General features: G+C 43.0%; 1 protein-coding gene across 1 annotated transcript in view; it reads left to right on the forward strand.

Moving 5' to 3' along the window:
* BCR (BCR activator of RhoGEF and GTPase) overlaps positions 1-17,493 on the forward strand; it is a 93,555-nt gene continuing 76,062 nt past the window's right edge. The window contains exon 1 of the mRNA XM_062631336.1: positions 1-1,895. Within this exon, the coding sequence (XP_062487320.1) occupies positions 383-1,895 (1,513 nt within the window). The 5' untranslated portion in view covers positions 1-382. The remainder of the gene's footprint in view (positions 1,896-17,493) is intronic.

Raw genomic sequence — 17,493 nt, forward strand, 5'->3', positions numbered from 1 at the left:
TGGGTGGCTGGGGGGAAGATATTTACCTTCCTTCCCCCGCCCTGAGCCTGCTCCTTTGTCCACCCACTTTGAAGTGCTTCTGGGATCGCCGGGGTGGGAGCATTGTTGTACGTTAGCAAAGGATCAGGCATGCCGGGGAGAGAGTAGCGAGTATACGAAGGGGCACGGGCCGGCAAAAGCTGCAAGGAGACGGGGAGGAGAGACTGCTGCGAGGATTGCTGTTTGCCTCCCGGTTTCCCTGCATGGACCGTGAAAGAGACGCGTTGAGTTGACCCTGCCGGAGCTGTTTCTGCCTCTACATGTGAGATCCGGTTGGTTTCTTCTCTCCAGTTATCTCTCTCTAGCCTCCTTCCCGTGTTCTCCACATACTCCTGTATGCAAAATGGTGGACCCTGTGGGGTTTGTGGAGGCTTGGAAAGCACAATTTGCAGACTCTGAGCCTCCTAAAATGGAGCTGAAATCTGTGGGAGACATTGAACAGGAGCTGGAGATGTGCAAAGCATCTATCCGGAGACTGGAGATGGAGGTCAACAAGGAGAGGTTCCGCATGATTTACCTGCAGACTCTTTTGGCAAAGGAGAAAAAAAGCTATGATAGACAGCGATGGGGTTTTAAACGTGTTTCTCAGTTGCCTGAAGGGGGTGCAGAGCAGCAGATCCAAGACCTGCAACACCAGTCTGCTGACCAAGATGAATATGAAAAAAGCAAGTCACACCACGGGGAGGAAAAGTTCAAACCGAGGATACCCTCTCTGCGGAAGTTGTCGACCCAGAGTGATGGGTCAGACCTGTCGCCTTTGGACAGCCCCCATCATGCAGAGGGAGAGCAGGACAGGTGTAAGTACTATGGTGAAGAGAAACTGAAGAGAGTTGTAGAAGATATGGAGAATCGCTGTGATACAGATGGCTCTCCTTCAAAACACAGATCGGCTTCCACTCGCAGGCTAGTGGGATCTGCTGAGAAGGAGGCATCATTTGAACCTATCTCTAAGGAGAGAGGGAACAGCACCAGTGTGGCAGCCCTAAGGTCCAATTTTGAGAGGATTAAAAAGGTCAATTCGCATTCTTCTGGAGATAACAAGGATGTTGTTGAAAAGCCCTTTTACGTGAACATGGAGTATCATCATGAGAAGGGTCTAGTAAAGGTCAACGATAAAGATGTCTCTGATAAAATAAGCTCCCTTGGTAGCCAAGCCATGCAAATGGAACGCAAAAAGTCTTTGCACTCCCTCCCTTCTAACATGGTACCCAGCTTCACCGAGTTCCAGAGGCCTGCTTATAGGGGAAGGTCCTCGGAGAGCAGCTTTGGTTATGATGGAGAATATGAGGATGCTGAACTGAACCCCAGGTTTCTCAAAGATAACTTGATTAATGCCAATGGCAGCAACCGCTCACCTTGGCAGCCCATGGACTTTCAGCCCTATCAAAGTATCTATGTTGGTGGAATGATGGGGGAAGGAGAAGGAAAAGGACCTATTCTGCGAAATCAGGGCACAACTGATCAGGAAAAACATCTCACGTGGCCCAGGAGATCTTATTCCCCCCGGAGTTTTGAAGATATTGGAGGAGGATATACTCCAGATTGTAGCTCTAATGAGAACCTCACCTCCAGTGAGGAAGACTTCTCCTCAGGGCAGTCCAGCCATGTCTCCCCCAGCCCCACCACTTATCGCATGTATCGGGACAAAAGCCGTTCCCCCTCGCAAAACTCTCAGCAGTCCTTTGACAGTAGCAGTCCACCAACCCCCCAGTCTCAGAAACGGCACAGGCAGCAGCAGGTCATTGTGTCTGAGGCTACTATTGTGGGCGTACGAAAAACAGGACAGATCTGGCCAAGTGATGGAGATTTGCCTTCTGGGAGATGTCACCAGGACAGCTGCTTCCATGGGGATACAGGTGGGTACCAGCTTTTTGTTTAGTCTTATAAATGGTTTGAAATGGAGTGGAAAATAGCATGGTGGAGGTGAATGGGAGAGGTTTTTTAAGTGACCCTTGGTGAATTGCTCTAAGGGGGCAACTGTTTAATGTGAGAAGTTTGTGTTGTGGTTGTCCTATTTTGGGAAGGTCCTGCAGAAGCACCCATCAGACTGCAGGAATGCAGATTGGATTCCCAGAAGGGTTGATTCAGGCTTCTTTGAGAGTATCAGTTACAGGAGTCCCATGTTAATCAGTTCTTTAAAGTTTCACTGTGAACACTGAGGTAAAAAGGGCCCAGAACTGTTCAGCATTCACTACCAGGTTGTTCCCTTCCTTGTATCCTTGCACTGAGTAGTTAAACTATCTCAGAGGTGACAGTGTGCCAACATGCTACAACCTGAGGGTTTTGCTGGAGCTTTACCAATAATGCTTCTGTTCCCACAATCATGTTTTTTCCTGTCTGTATTAATTGGAATGCTCATTTCTCCCTCTGTCTCATGTCATCCTTCAATTAGAGCTGATTGGAGGTAATGATTGAGCAACCCTGTTCTTGAAGCTTTCTGCTGTCACTAAGTGAAGGAAGAACTTGGAATATCAGGAGGCCCTGGGGGAGAGCTGTTAATTTAATTTCAGCAGAGTCAAAATCTTTGTTTGAAGAAGAATGGGCAGTGTTTGAACCCATGAGCTGTGCAGGTGTGTCTGGAGAATCACAGTGGTTTATAGTTGGTGGAAGAGGCAAACAGTGAACTCTGTTGATTCAGATACATTCGGTAAATCCATGTGGTCATCCAGATTTATTTAGCAAGGCACATAATGTAAATAGGATCTTGTGCTAACACCAGAATTCTCCAGTGCAGTGGAAAACACTGTGTCTCCAATGCAATGAAAACCAGTCAAATCCAGGAAAAAAAAAAGAAAAGCATGATTGTTTTGATGGACTTCTAGAAGTGAGTTTTCTGTCTCGTAGATAGATAGATTCTTTCTTTGTCCCTTTGAATCTGTCATTTTAGTAAGGGGTTAACGTGATTTGTCAGTGTGACTGAATTCCTGAATAATAGGTGAATTGGGAGGTCTATTAGAGATGCCACTTTCTCAGGTTGTGTGAGTCTGGTCTGTTAGCTCTCAGAAGAGGACCTTGCTGGAAGGAGATGCCTGGTTTTACTTTCCCTGTTTGTTGTTGGTTTTGTTTTTTTTTTTTGTGGTTTGTTTGTTTGTTTTTTTTCCAGCAATACTTTCGAGAGCAATGATGGAGAGAGAACTCTTCCCTGCCCCCCCTCCATCCTTACATCCCATTGTATGTTTGGAAGGCTGTACAGTTATAGTGGATGCTCACTGTACATGAAACCTCAGCAGCCTGTCTTCACAATGACTTCTTCCTAATCAGATTGTATATACATAGTTGTTTTCTGTCTGGGACTGCTGCATTCCTGTTTGGTTCTGTGCATATATCTTGTATCTTACGGGCAATACTTGTGATGCAGGGGAGCGGCTGGATCTTGTGCTGGTTTAAACTGAGCTGCAGCCATCTGTCTCTTCTCTTGTTTACAGATGCTCTTTAGATGACTGGGAAGCCTCCTGGCAGCTGCAATTTTTGCAGAAGGAAACAAAGGGGCAAAAATAACGAAGGTCGATAAGCTTTGAGTATAAATTCAGCTTTCAGAAAGGCAATAGGTGATTTTTATTTTAAATAATATAGGTGTGATGCAGCCATAAAAAAAAAAAAAAAGGAAAAGGCTGCTGAAAAGTCAGAACAGTTAGAATTCCTGGTTGCATTGGAAAGCTTTGTGTCTTGTTCCTAAGGATGACCACACAATTGCAGGCAGGGACAGAATGTAATTGATCCACCTTCTGCTTTCCTCAGCATAGTGGGTAAGATGGCAAGCTTAGCAGGAACTTTCACCAGATGGCTAATCATTACTGTCTTGCACATTAGCTGGTGGCAACTTTTTGATTAACTAAAAAGGCTTACGCTTTCAGGACTGTGTTTCTGATTAATTCCTACTGAGCATCATATGACATGAATTTTCTTTCTTTCCTGATTAGGAAAAACTTTGATTTGAAATTAGTTGGTAGAATCACTTTTTCATAAAACAAGCAAAAGGCACAAGAGTTCACTGTGTGATTAGCTCCTGGATACCATTCCCAACTCACATGGTCTGATGCGGACTGTTCTCTGTCACCATGTGCTATGAAAGCAGGTCCCGGATCCAGACAGCTTTTCCTGCCCCTGTGGTTCAGTTAGGGTCTTGCCAGGCTTCCCTCAAGTTTTGCTTGAGCAGAGAGCGCAGGTTTGAATCACAGCAGGTTCTGGCCAGCCTTAATGTTAATTAGCGGCAAGTGGGGCTTGTTCAATAGTATTGGTCTTCTTTGTGCATTCAGATTTTTATATGCTGCTGGCTTTGCTTTTCATGACTGGCCACAATAACACTGAGTGTGGTGTGGATGGGTGCAATATGAATTTGTCTGGATCTGTCATCCCAATGCAGCTTGATGTTGGCCAGTGGACACATGCTGTTTAGTCCAAATTCTTTCCTGAGTTCACAGGCAAGTGATAATTTCCTACTTTCATGTTACCAAAAAGGGTTAGAGGAAGTCACCTAATACAGGTGAGTGGGATCAGGCCAAAAATGTGAACCTGGGTTCTTGGAGATGGGTTATCAAAAACCTTACATCAGAGTGAGGTAGCAGGCATTCAGTTTCTTCCAAGGAGCAGAATGAGAGCTTCAGGGCTGAGGTCTGGTGATAACTATTAAATGTACTTAATGAAGCCCAGTTAAAGATACCTGTTAGGATTAATTATGTATCACTAATTTCCTGTAGTGAGAATAATAATTAATAAAGATCATGTCTGAACTCTGCATGAAGCTTGAATATTTTTACAATGGCTGTGGAGGAAGAACAAGATTTAGTTAGATTTCTGTCAACACTCTGTTCAACACTGGTTGCAGAGACAGACACTGGAGAAGCCACCTCTTGTGCATTTCTGCTTGTAATCAAGAGGAGAGTTGCACAGTGCTGTTATGCAGTGATGAGGCCTCACAATGGCCTCAGTTGGGTCAGTTTTTAAACTGGTAATAGTTTGTTAGTTGATTTGCTCCTTGGAGTTGTGCATGGCCTTGTAGCTTGCTTCATAAAATCAGGGCATGCTCTCTCAACAGCTTTGTGTGAAACCAGTTTATTTATCTGCCTAACAGCATGGAAGCTCTATCGGGAGTCCACCTAGATCGTGTTTACCTGCAAAGCTGCTTCCTTAAAGGTGCCCCAGTAGTCACTTCTGTTCATTTGAGAGGACTTGATAGTGCTTTCCAGAGTTCTTTCAGGCTCTCCCTCTAGAAAGCTACCAAAAACCACTGTGCTTAAAATAAGGTCAGTTTGGGATATGTGTCATTTAATTCCATAAGTTTTACTTATTTTAGCCTCTACTAAGTGTGGGAGTGCTCCCTTTTTGAAAAGCATGATGTGTTCTCTATGTTATTGGTGAGTTTGATGTAGACAGAGGAAGGAGTACTGGAATTTATCTCTGCATGTGAACTGCAAAACTCAAATTGCTGTTACCTCAGCTGACCAGAATGCCATTTTAAAGTGCAGACTTACTTAGAGCTGTAGATTCTTCAGTTTCAGTGTGGCTTAAATGTTGGACCAGATAGGCAAGCAGCTGAATTTCCTGCCTTTAAGGTAATCCTTGACATAAATGAATTTAAAGCCCAAGAAATCATGCAGTACATCATCATGTAAGGACATTGTTCTGTCCCAGTTTCTGCAAGGGTCTGTTCCTGAGTTGCTTGCATGTTCTGAGATCTTGGACAAGTTTCTTCATTCTGTACTACTTTAACCCACTGTTGTATCCAGTTTGAAAAGTGCTTTGCAATGTTTCACTGGTACAAAGATAACTCATGAGGCGCTATGCTAGTCCTGTTGATGCTTTTTAGAAATACAACTTTCCTTTGAGCAACTGAGGCAGACTTCAGTCCACTGTGTAGTGAATCTTCCTTCTGAGGATCTGAAATGTAGGGATTTTCCTCATGTGCAGCTCATTTGTTAATTTAAGGACTGCTGGCCACAGGTCCTGCCTTACGCTGTTTGTGCATTACACTGGGACAAGAGTTTTCTCTGATGTTTGTTCATTTTGCTATTACTTCTTAAACATGTTAATCCTTTGCTGTGATGATCAGTGGATTTCCTGGGAGCACTGATGACAAGATGCTGTTTAAGTGCCACCCCCCTTGCTTTCCAGAGATTTAGCGTCTTTGAGATTATCAAGCTGCTTGTGCTGCCACTCACCTCTTAGTCTGGGGGAGTTAAGAGCTCACCCTCTTTCTCTGCCACATTTCTCTTTCCCTCCACCTGAATTTAGTTGAATCTGTGGAGCTTCTGCTCTATGGCCTCAGTGACTAGTGGACTCTGCAGACCTGTTTGTTTTGTGCCTTCTTCTACAAACAGTTGCTGACTTTTACCTCAGGCCCACCATAAGTAATGGTATGCAGAGGGTTTTTATTTTTGCTTTTCTTGGGTTCACCCTAGGTTATGGAATTTCTGCACCCCAACATTCAGGTGCTTCTGCGATCACAAAGCACCTGCCTTTGAAAAGAGAGGGTAAATCAACTTGTACTAGTTGTCTGAAGCTGGCAAGTCCTGGAGAGTGCTGATGTCACCTGCTCTGTGTAAAGCTCATTTTCAATGTCCGCAATAGAGATCAAAGTGGGTCTGTCTTTCCTATGGAATAAGTAGACAGAGAGCTATGAATTCTGCATGTAATGGGCTAGATAGAAAGCTGCTTGTCATCCCTTCAAGATTACCAACAGTCTAAAGAGGTCTGTCTGGCACTAGAGATGAGCCCACTCTGTGCAGCTCCATTGCTGTGTGAGGGCCTACCAGGCAGAAGTGATCTGTGTCTGGGCAGGTGAAATGTAATGCCAGTGCACACTTAAGGTTTGGGGGTCTTGTAGGAACTCAAGACTAGGATGAAACTGCAACAGAGCCATATAGATATCCATACAGCATTCATATGGTGATGATCACAGACTAGAATGCTGTTTTGTATGCTAAAACAATTTGACCTAGGTGATCTCAGCATACCGATTTCACAGAGCTGGGGCCAGAGCGCATAAGCATTGCAGTGAATGCCACACCAAAATGATAATGCCTTTTGTTTGAGAAGGAAATGCGTAGGCAAGTGGAACTACAGTATTAAGTCTGTGGTTCAGTTAGCTGCTCTTACGGTCCTTGCTGACTCTGTTCAAAGTACTGAAAAAGCACTGGTTTATAGCCAAAGCAGTTGAACTGACAGATGTGTATGCATCAATTCTGCTTCATAGTTGTCAGCGTCTGACCAAATGGTTTCAGAGGAAAACCACGGAGAGGTTGCTGTTTTCACAACATTTTGGTCCTGTCCTGAGAAGTGGCAGGGGGAGCTGGGAGCATCCGTGGACTTGCTGCCTGACCCTGTGCACTGCCTCCTTGAGGGTGGGGTCTTCTTTCTAGGTGGCTGAACAAAATATAAGAGAAAGAAGGAGTAGAAAAACCTTGGTAGTAGGAGAAGTCTTGGTACTTTTTGCACTGGCTTCCTCTCTGGATTAGAAAACTTTTCAGCTGTTTTTCTCTTGCGGAAGCAGAGGTGAGCAAGAGAGCAAAGAGCTGGGGATGGGGATGAGCATGGTAGAATTGGTTAGGCTTTGGAACTAATGGAGGGATTGGGCTGGTGAATGAAACTAATTGCTGTGTGAAGGAATAGGCAAACATGGGGAGGAAATGGATGTGTCTTTAGATGGATATAAGCACTGACCATGGCTTAAAAACCTTCACGTATGGATCAGGAAATGTTCATTTGAATTAGGCAGCACACTATAGGTAATGACATTGACTTAAATAATTGTTTGGGGAGGGAAGGGTGATTTATAATTCAAGTTTGGCTTTTCAGCCTACCTGAAAGGTGGGCCAGCAAAGGAGACAGAAGCCTTTGAAGGTTTGGGCTCCAGTGACAGCCTGGAGACAGGTCTCTATCTTCTGGTTCTAATGCATTTAGCAGTTTACTTTCAAACGCTCTCCCTCTCTCCCCAACCTCTTAAGGCTAAACAGTTAATTGTGGAGAGCAAGGGGGATCTGTATTTCAGTTTCAAGGAATTTTGGAGGTCAGTCCATAAAGGTTAATGAGGTGAGACTTGCAAGCTGTTTGAGGAGAATTGCTCTGTTTCAATTACCATAGGGAAGCATATTGCTGTTCATGAAAATCAGACTGTTGATTGGAGGCACAGGTTATCTGGAGCTTGCTTTCCCCCCAGAGAAACCAAGACTAGCAGGGTTTTTTGACTGTCTCCTCTTTCATTTGTTCTGCCCAGTCACATAAGCATGGAAAGAATAAGGACCCAATCCTGCTCTTTCCCTGCTGAAATGTCATTGGCTTTTGTAATCTCTTGCTGGTGCATGTATGAAAAGAAATGGTGTTCTGGTACAGGCTGAAATGGCAACTTTGCTGTGCAGAGAGAGGGGTAGGCTGCAAGTGACAACAGAAATGCTGGCATGGGTTAGTTTGGGTGAACTGCATGTGAATGGGGTGCTTTCAGACCAACAATTTGAGTGTCTTCAGTTACTCAGCAGGGTTTGGCCAGCTCACTGTCAAGAAAATGGGCTGCTTTCCTGATCATATATTTAAAATACATGTGATGTGAAAGTAACCATAAACTGTAAGTAAATCCTTGCATGTTGGTCTGTCTTACTGCTGAGGCAATTCTAAAATACGTAACAAGCTTGTTTTGAGTTGTACTGTATGGGCTTTTGTCGAGGTTTAAACCCAGTCAGGTAACTCGTTCACTCACTCTCCCCCTTCTTTCCCTCCCCCTACTCCCGGAGGGATGGAGAGGAGAATCGAAAAGAATGCAACTCCCATGGGTTGAGATAAGAACAGTTTAGTAACTAAGGTTTAACACAAATCACTACTGCTACCACCAATAATAACAATGATAAAGGAAATAACAAGGGAAGAGAATACAACATCTCACCACCAGCCAACTGATAACTCGCCCCCCACAGCCCGACCAAGCACCAACCCATGCCTCTTCCTACTCTGCAGTCTACCAGCCCTTCCAGCTAACTCCCAGTTACATCCTGGGCATGACGTGCTGTGGTATGGAATACCTCTTTGGCTAGCTTGGGTGAGGTGTCCTGTCTCTGCTTCCTCCTGGCTTCCCCTCCTCCCTGGCAGAGCATGAGGCTCACAAAGTCCTTGGCCAAACCAAAACATCATTGTTATCAGTTCTGTTCCCAAGCTGAAAGTCAAAACACTGCACTGCACCAGCTACCAAGAAGGGGAAAAATGACTGCTACTGCTGAACCCAGGACAGCTTTATACAGTAAAACTGCCAGTGTAGGGCTAGTGTGGTGTATTTCTGTCATAAAATCTGATTGTGGTTTGCAAATTTCCTGTTACTAACATAACAAAAGCATGTTTCCCTTTTGTCTTCCCAACTGCCCAAATGGTGCATCTCAGACCCTTTCTTAACCAGGTTATGGCTGATGCAGTAATTGCATTATTGCAAATGTAATTGGAATCTCTCTTTCAGAGAAAGCTCTGCCCAAACATGGCAGCTGGAGCTGAGGTGGTTGATCATGAATACATGAGGAGTATGTGCGTGTGACTCCCCAGTGATTGCCCTGTAGGAAAAGTGAATTAGTAAAGTTCAGTCTGCTGGTTTATACTATTGAATTTTTCCTTTTGGCTTGGTAGGTCTTTTCATAGTTGTTATCTTCTGTTATTTTGTTATTTGCAGTCATTTACCAATCCTTGTCACTTTTAATTTTTGTCTGTTTTGTGGAGGGAAGAATTGTCTTCTAGGGAGAATAAATCCACCACAATCCTCCTTCTTTTAAAAATAATATATACACACACACACCCCCCCCCAATCCTCTTTTGAAGCTTTTGTACAGATTAGGTCTCATTCTGAAGTATCCAAAAGCCCCAAATTATCTGCAGGTTGGTATGTGAAATCTAGGGAGCCAGCTTTTGTAGTAGTTACTTAATAGTAAGCAACATGTGTGGCTGGACTTTGCAGCTCCTCTGTTGTTTGTGATCTGTGCTTGATCTGTGAAGTGCACTGAGCCTTGGCTCACTATGTCTGTTTACTTCTTTTTAAGAACTTTAGAATATGTTATGCTTAACACTGAAATGCAGCCACTTCTCTGAAGGGATGTGTGCTAGCTATTATGTTATCAGAAATTATATACTCCCTTGGCTGCAAAAGGAGTGCCCGTTTTGAACCCACAATCTGGGTGAGGCTGGAGCAGGCTGTAGTTGTTGGGGTGGTTTAAAAAATGAGAAAAAGCCAATCCACACACAAGGCCACAAAAATCGCCATCAAAGCCCTCAGTTACCTACAGTCACATCTGTGTGTTCTTTTAAAGTGGGCCAGCAGCTTCCTAGAATAATCTGTTCTGAAGAAAAATACGTCATTCCCTGGAGCATCCGATGTGTCTGAGCTGCTAAAAAGTAAATGTGATTGGTCTGTTGTCACTAGGGAGGTGTAGCATACAAACAGAGAGAACTGTATCTGCTGCAGTCTGCAATTACATAGCACGGTATGATGTTGCCTAGGAAGATGGTAATGGCTTGTCAGCCTGGCTGGGCTCAGGGTTTCCCAAAAGAGATTAGATTATGGTGCTTAGTATGAGCCAAGGCACAGAAAAGCATGTCTCTGACTGTGAGCATCCAGCTGCCTCAGTTCATAGCAATCTTTATTTTTGCTTCTTGCAAACCTTTTTCTGCTCTTGAAATTTTTGTATAGTGGTCTGCACTGACATTACCATGTGATGGTTCAGAAAATAACAGGCTGAGAAAGTGAGTTGATTACTGCTGGAAGATTTCTGTGTGTTGCCCCTGTCCTTGCCCTTCACCTCTTCTGCATGCTGCCTACTTTGTTTGAATCCTTCTAGTTTCAGTGTTTGAGTGTAGGAGCTCTCTTCCCTGGGTGTCTCGTGTACTTTTGCTTTACATTCTCCTGAGGTGGTTATTGGACCTCTCCATCTGGTAAGGATGAAATCAGTGTCATCACTGAGAAAACATAGTAATGCCTCAATCTGGCAATGTTCTATCATTGTCCTTGAGAAAATCCTGGTATTGGGATTAATGTATTTGTCTTTGCTAATTGTACGAATTACTTACTTGAATTTGTGGTTTAGTGAGCATAGGCTGTCCTATAGTAAACTTATATTGCAGTTCTCCTGTCTAAGCCTAATTGTGGGGCATACCAAGCCCAGTGCTTAGCTGTGAGTAAAGATGCCTTGTTTAGGTGCATTAGTGACTGCAGTGGGGAGCAGCAGATCTCACAGTCTGCTTTTTGCTTTACTTTTCTTGTTTTTCTTTGATAAAAAGCTGATGAGTGAAATCTGAATTGCAAAGAAGAAAAAAGCATGACAAGGTATAGTGTTGATGAAAGTACGTTCTTCAGCTTTGGGACATGCCTCACTTCTGTGGTCTAATACTGATCACCCATAGCTCCTGATACGGAGTAGATGGATAGCAGGAGGAGAATGTTTTAGCCAAGTGCGGAGTATTGTCTCAAAGGCACTTTTGGCTTTCTAACATGCTGGGGCAAGTATCTCTGCTCACATACACATGCTCCTTGGAGGCCTTCAAGAGCTGCTTCTAACTATGACAGAAAACTAGTATACATTAGCAATACATTGGGGCTGACAGGTGATACCTGAATAATTGTTGGGGTTCTGTTCTCTAGTTTCTTTCCTGAGGAACTTACCCATAGGAATGAAAGATGCTGTGAATCGTGTAACTGGTTTGGATGTGGTACGATCCTCTGTCTAGGAGACCTGTGATTGTAATGAGACCAAAAGCCAGATGTTGCACAGCAGAACTGCATGATGAGAATGATCTGTGAGAGGGCTCTGGTGTGAAAGGGAGCTGTGTGTAGTCCTTCAGTATTTTCAGAAGTGCTCACCTCAACAGTGAGACTGGGAACCACTTGCTGTCTTACACTTACGGAACAGTTATTTTTTTCCCGGAGCAAAGACCTTTGATAGAGCTGACTGATGGTCCCCATGCTTCTTTTTTTGGTTTTAGGTATAAAGAAAATTCCTTGGTTTTCCTTTGGTATTTCACGTGGAGTACTGAGCTTCAGGCCTGCTTGCCTTCTGGAATCGTGTGCTGAATGACAATAATAAGAGGCTGATTGCAGTTTTGAGATTGTTTGCATGGTCTGATGCTCTTCTCATTCAGATGAGGGCTGGGTTCTGCTTCATGTGAGTGCAGGAGCTCTCGTATCTTATGAATTTATATCAGGGTGTATTGAAGAAAATTATTTCCCACTTTCCTGTATTCCTAAGTTATGTTTGATCACACAACCCAGAGAATGCAGACCTGTCACTGCAGCCATTTAGTCTTTGGAGAGGCACTTCCTCAATTTGGTGGCCTGAATTTTGTGAAAGTTTGTCCTAAGCAGAGCTGAGCAGTTACACAAACCCATAAGCCTTTCCCTTTGCAGTTGTTGAGATACCACACTGCTTTGTATAGAAATTATTTACCCACCCTTGCCATTACCAGAATGTTCCTGTATTGCTAAACTACTTGGGGTTCTCATCAGGAGTCTGGACTAATGAGGAGGGAGGGAATGAGAAATCTTAATTCTGATTTTTTTCCTTTTTTTTTTTTTTTCTTGGATTATTATTTTTATTTGACAGCTGGGCACACCAATGGCTACTCTTGAGAGACGTACAATTACCCCAGGACAGACTCGATCAGGACTTCCTGATGCCAGGAGAATTCTAGTGACTGCTGCTGTAACTGAAGCTCCACAGCGCTAGCTGTATGTTTTTATGAACATATATGTTTACATGTTCTATGGGAACCAGAGTTTCCCAACATAGCTTGATTTTTGAAGTGTGGGCTTCATCTCTGACTTCAAAGGAGCTGATGGGGTTTTTGCAGGCCTAGGTTATAAATGTTTTAAAACTTCCATGCATGCAGTCCATTCTGCCCAGTTTCAGCGGCAGTACTGCAGGTGTGGTTGAGAGCTGTCCTTGAGTTATGCTGGGCAGGCAGTTCAAAACCAATTCTGTTTTAACGTTTCTCTTACCTTTTGGAGAACTGTGTTAGCTGCCCATATGCACCTGTCATCTGTCATGGATGGGTGCTATGGAAACAGCAATGCAGTTGGGAAAGCATTTTTGCTTTATTTAATAATTCTTTGTCACCACTCTGTCATCTTAAGAGGCAGAAAGGCAAGATAAGTGATAAAATGGTGTCTGCAGCAAAGCATCAGATACCCTTTTGGTTTTTTTTCAGTTTGTCTAGTCCTCTGAGGTAGGATGCTGTCAAAGTGAATTTTGTTTGGGTAGAGTTTTTTAGTATGCATGGAGGGAAAAATATGTCTGTTATGTTTTTGGAGTATCTGAGATAACAGAAGAAGATACCTTCCGTTCAGCTGGGCCATCATTGCAACAAGCTGAAGTTCTGTTACACCACCATGGGATCTTAGCTGCTGCAGTGGAACTGACCTGTCATGTTTGTGTTCAGCAAACATGCCCTAGCCCTGACCTTGACTACCCCAAAGTTATTCAGGCTTGAGCACTGACCTATACATAATTTGTTGTGGTCTCAGCATCTGTGCAAACTAAAATACATACTAATGTGCTCTAAGCTGTGCTTTGTTTTGTGCTCCGTATTTAAATGTAATAGAATTTATACTGCAGGTAAAGGGTTACTCAACACGGTGCCTGTCCTCCATTTCAGTGCTCATATGAAGTCTCAGTATCTGCAGTTAAAGCAAGGAAGGAGACTTGAGTCTGTGTTATGTAAATGTGTTCCCAATATATGTGTGCACATGAAGAGGGAGAATTTTTGAACTTAAATCCTTCCTTCTGTATGTGGGTGTTTTAGGCTGGTTTCAGTTTATGTGCAAATGTGCACTGAGGAAAAGCTACAAGCACCCGCAGAAAGTTCCACCTAAACTTTTTAACAAGCCTTGTCATTAGATCAACAGCTGCTTAAGGAAGCATTCTGCTGCTAAAGCTGTTTTTCCCATTAATGGGTCCTTGCCATGTAGGGCTGATCCACATTGCAAATAGACTTGTTTAATAATATTTGATAAGTGGTTGTTTTGTGGTTGTGTTTTCCTTCTCTGTAAGGAGACCAATCACTTGCAAGTTTTCTTTTCAAACACATGTAAAGAATGAAAAGTGACCTTTAAAGGAAAACCAGCCTTGAGTTTATATCAAGCTTTTATCTAGCGATTTGCATGAATAAATTCCCAAGTGTTTTAATGGGGGATTATGCAGCTCAGGTTTTGGAGATGCTAAAGCTCAGGCTTCTAACTGAATATTGGTGAGCCCTAGTATCCTGGAATCCAATTTAGTGCATTTTTCCTGGACCACACTTCTTTTACCTGGAAAATTGATTAACATCCTCTATATGTACATGTAGAAACTCATTCAGTTTCCCCTCTAAATAATGAAGTTCAAAATCTGGGTTACATTTGCCTACCTATGGCTGTGATTGCTTCTGCTTATGTGTTGATTTCTCTTTTTTCCACTTTTATTTGTTTAAAAGTTGAGGCAGCGACTGCTTTATCTTACCACATGGGTTAGGATGTATCTGCCAGTATTTTCATATTATGCCCCTTGAGGCTAGGTCTTGATTTAAGTTGTATTTGTCAATAATGCTTCATGCTACGGCATGCTGCCCTCTCAGTTGTGCCAGCAGCTGCTCATTTGGAGGTTCGTGCTGAGAACTGGATCAGGGAATTTATCTGTGGTGTTTGGGTGGTTTGGTTTTGGTTTGGGTGTTTGGTTTTGGTTTTCCCTAGTCAGATGATTTGTTTCTGCTGTTGGGGGGGGGGGGGGGACAACGTTAAGGGCTTGTTGATGTTTGAAATAGTCTTTTTTGTAGAATAAATCTAAGTGAAATGCTAGGGCTGGAAATAGGGAAAGATATTTGCATCTCTTCAGGGAGACAAAGCAGATGACATCCTAGTCTGTGTGACTGGCTCCACTTACAGTACCCTATGTAAGTACTTCGTGTTTTTAGTGATTACATCAGCAAATACATTGACTGTTTATGGCCAGGAGTAAATCAAAAAGATATACTTAGCCCTTTTTACTAAGGCTTAGAAAAGCCTCTAGCTTCTGCCAAAAGATTGTTTAGGTCATAAATCATCTGGAAGGAGGACTGTATGGATGTCAGGTCAGCACAGCTTTTAAAGGAGAGATGACCTTAAATAACTTGCATTGAGTTTCTAGCAGTGTATGTGTGCACGTTCATGGGCTAAGATTTCTTTTTTTTTAATGATGTAGTTACTATAATGAGACATCCGCAATATTACAACTGCATAGCATGTGTATATTTTCCCTTGATGGGTCTCTTCGGGAAGGGGAGTTTTGGAGGTTTTTTTCCAGGCCTTTTTACACTTGTTTGCTTTGAAAAAGCAAATGTCATTTTCCTGTGCAAGTAAGGGTTTTGTCAAGTAGTGTGATTTGCTTATAAAGTTTGGTCTAGAGCAAAGCTTCATCAAGAACGAGGGTCATCAGGAGAAAATAGAGGTGGCTTGCAGCAGTGAAGCATCTTTACACTTTACTCATTTCAATTTTATTGAGGATGTTTACTTGACTCCCAGATAAGACTTCTATTTTTGCCTGTGAGTGCTGGCTCTGCACAGATCTGTGAGCTCTTCTGACTTCACCCTGCTGAATTCCTGCCTGTATAGCACCCAGGTGCTGGATTTCTGGCTTCCAGCTTCTTTTGCTCTTTCTGTTCCTGTTCAGTCCACAAACATGGAAAAAAAAATGCCCCACCCTGCTGACTCATTGTGCCCAGAGCACTCCCTATATTCCTGAAATAGGATTAATATCTGAGGCAGTTGAAACAACTCAACAGAAATGGGTCTGGTTCTTTTCTGCTGAACCTTTTAAAAGAGCTGTTTTCTTCTCTTAGGCCTGTGAATCTTGCCTATGTGCTCTACAGGTCTCAGCCCCAAGGTGGTTTCCTTATCTCATACTCATTTAAAGGTCTCTTGCAAAAAATACAACTGCTGTAGAAATCGGTTGGTGTGTAGAATAATCCTTTCAACAAGTTTATTCTGATACCTTATTGGGTGTTTAAGTGGATTTAACTGCATCATTTAATACGTCCTTGAAGATGGTTCCAAATGAAACCTGCTGCTATCAGAATGTGTCATGTCTCTGTATGCATACCAAGTGTGCCTGGGAGATGTCAGGCAGTACCATAAGCACTGGGGAGGGGTTGCTATTTGTAGGGGAAAATTAGGAGTAGCAAACCACTTAGGCTGTTTACTGTCATGCTGCTTACAGCTTTGTCTTTCAGATAACAGAATGTCTAGTTGCTCTGCAAGGACTTGGAAGAAGTTATTTCCCTGTTATCAGGGCAAATTGTGTTTTCTTCTCCACCTCACACAGTATGCAGCTGGCTAGTGGCTCACTCCGGGGCAGTTGTGCTACTCTGTGTCCTTTTAGCTTCTTTTCCTTTGAGATCAAAAGACTCTGTGAAGGCAAATGTCAATTATTAATTCCTGGTTTTAAAAATACACAAAGTGACACTCTTTTTCTCTTGAGTGAAGTAAACAGCAGTCGTCCTCCTCCTGTCAGCATACTGCGCAGCCCTCTCTTAATGTCTCGGGTTCTGAGCTCTTGCAAACAAGTGCATCCTGGAAAGGGCCGTATTTGGCAGTGAAATAGTCAGCAAAATGCCTGGAAAAAAACATTAGAACCTTGAGCACAGCCCTTTGGAATGTAGCAGGTTCCTGATAAGGCAAAAATTGGGTGGGTAAATGTTTTTCAGGGAAGCAGGCCTGTAGAAAGAAATAGTGCTAAAGATGTTGGGAGTTCCATTATTACTGCTTTTTTTGTTGGCTTATTCCACAGTTACTTGAACGATAAAGAACCATACTGGTGACCACAGCTCTTTCACATAACCAAACAAACATCTGTTTCTTAATTACTAATGCATGTAAATGAACTGAAGCTGTGAAGTGGTTTGTGTCTCATTACCAGACTCCTTACTAGGAGGCACCTAGCATAATAAAGTCCAGGGGTTTCGCTTCTGTTCACATGCTGCAACACTTCCTTTACCCATTGTTGTTAACTGAATGATACTTTGCAATACAGAAATTATGTGGCAGGAGAATATTTCAGGGAAGTCCAGTCTATTCTCCCCCTGAATTTGCTTAAGAAATCAACCCAGTCTCTAGCCTGCAACAATAAAGGAGATGGGAATTAACAAAATTCCAGTTTTCCTGTGCTACAGGACTGACTTCTGGACTAACTGGCTTTTCTTATTTACATTGCTACAAAGGCAGATCTTTCTGTTGGGTTTTTCTTTGAGGGTGCTTGGTTTGTTTTTTTGGTGTGGTGTTTGTTTTTTAACTACTTGGAAAAGTGCATTTACAGTAAAGGTCATTTGTGTTTCAGATTGACTTACTAGCCAGTAAGTTCCTGCCAGAACAGTACTCTCCCTAAATTTTAAAGCCTTCCAGGTAGGTCTCATTAACATTCTCTTGCAAAATCAGTGAGAGAAGCTGGTATACTTACTCAGCAAAGGAATGCAACTGTATTGAGACTGTGGTAT

Source organism: Pezoporus occidentalis, unplaced genomic scaffold, assembly GCF_034315485.1.
Source record: "Pezoporus occidentalis ecotype Australia unplaced genomic scaffold, CSIRO_AGI_Poc_V1 ctg37, whole genome shotgun sequence".
Classification (NCBI taxonomy): Eukaryota; Metazoa; Chordata; class Aves; order Psittaciformes; family Psittacidae; genus Pezoporus; species Pezoporus occidentalis.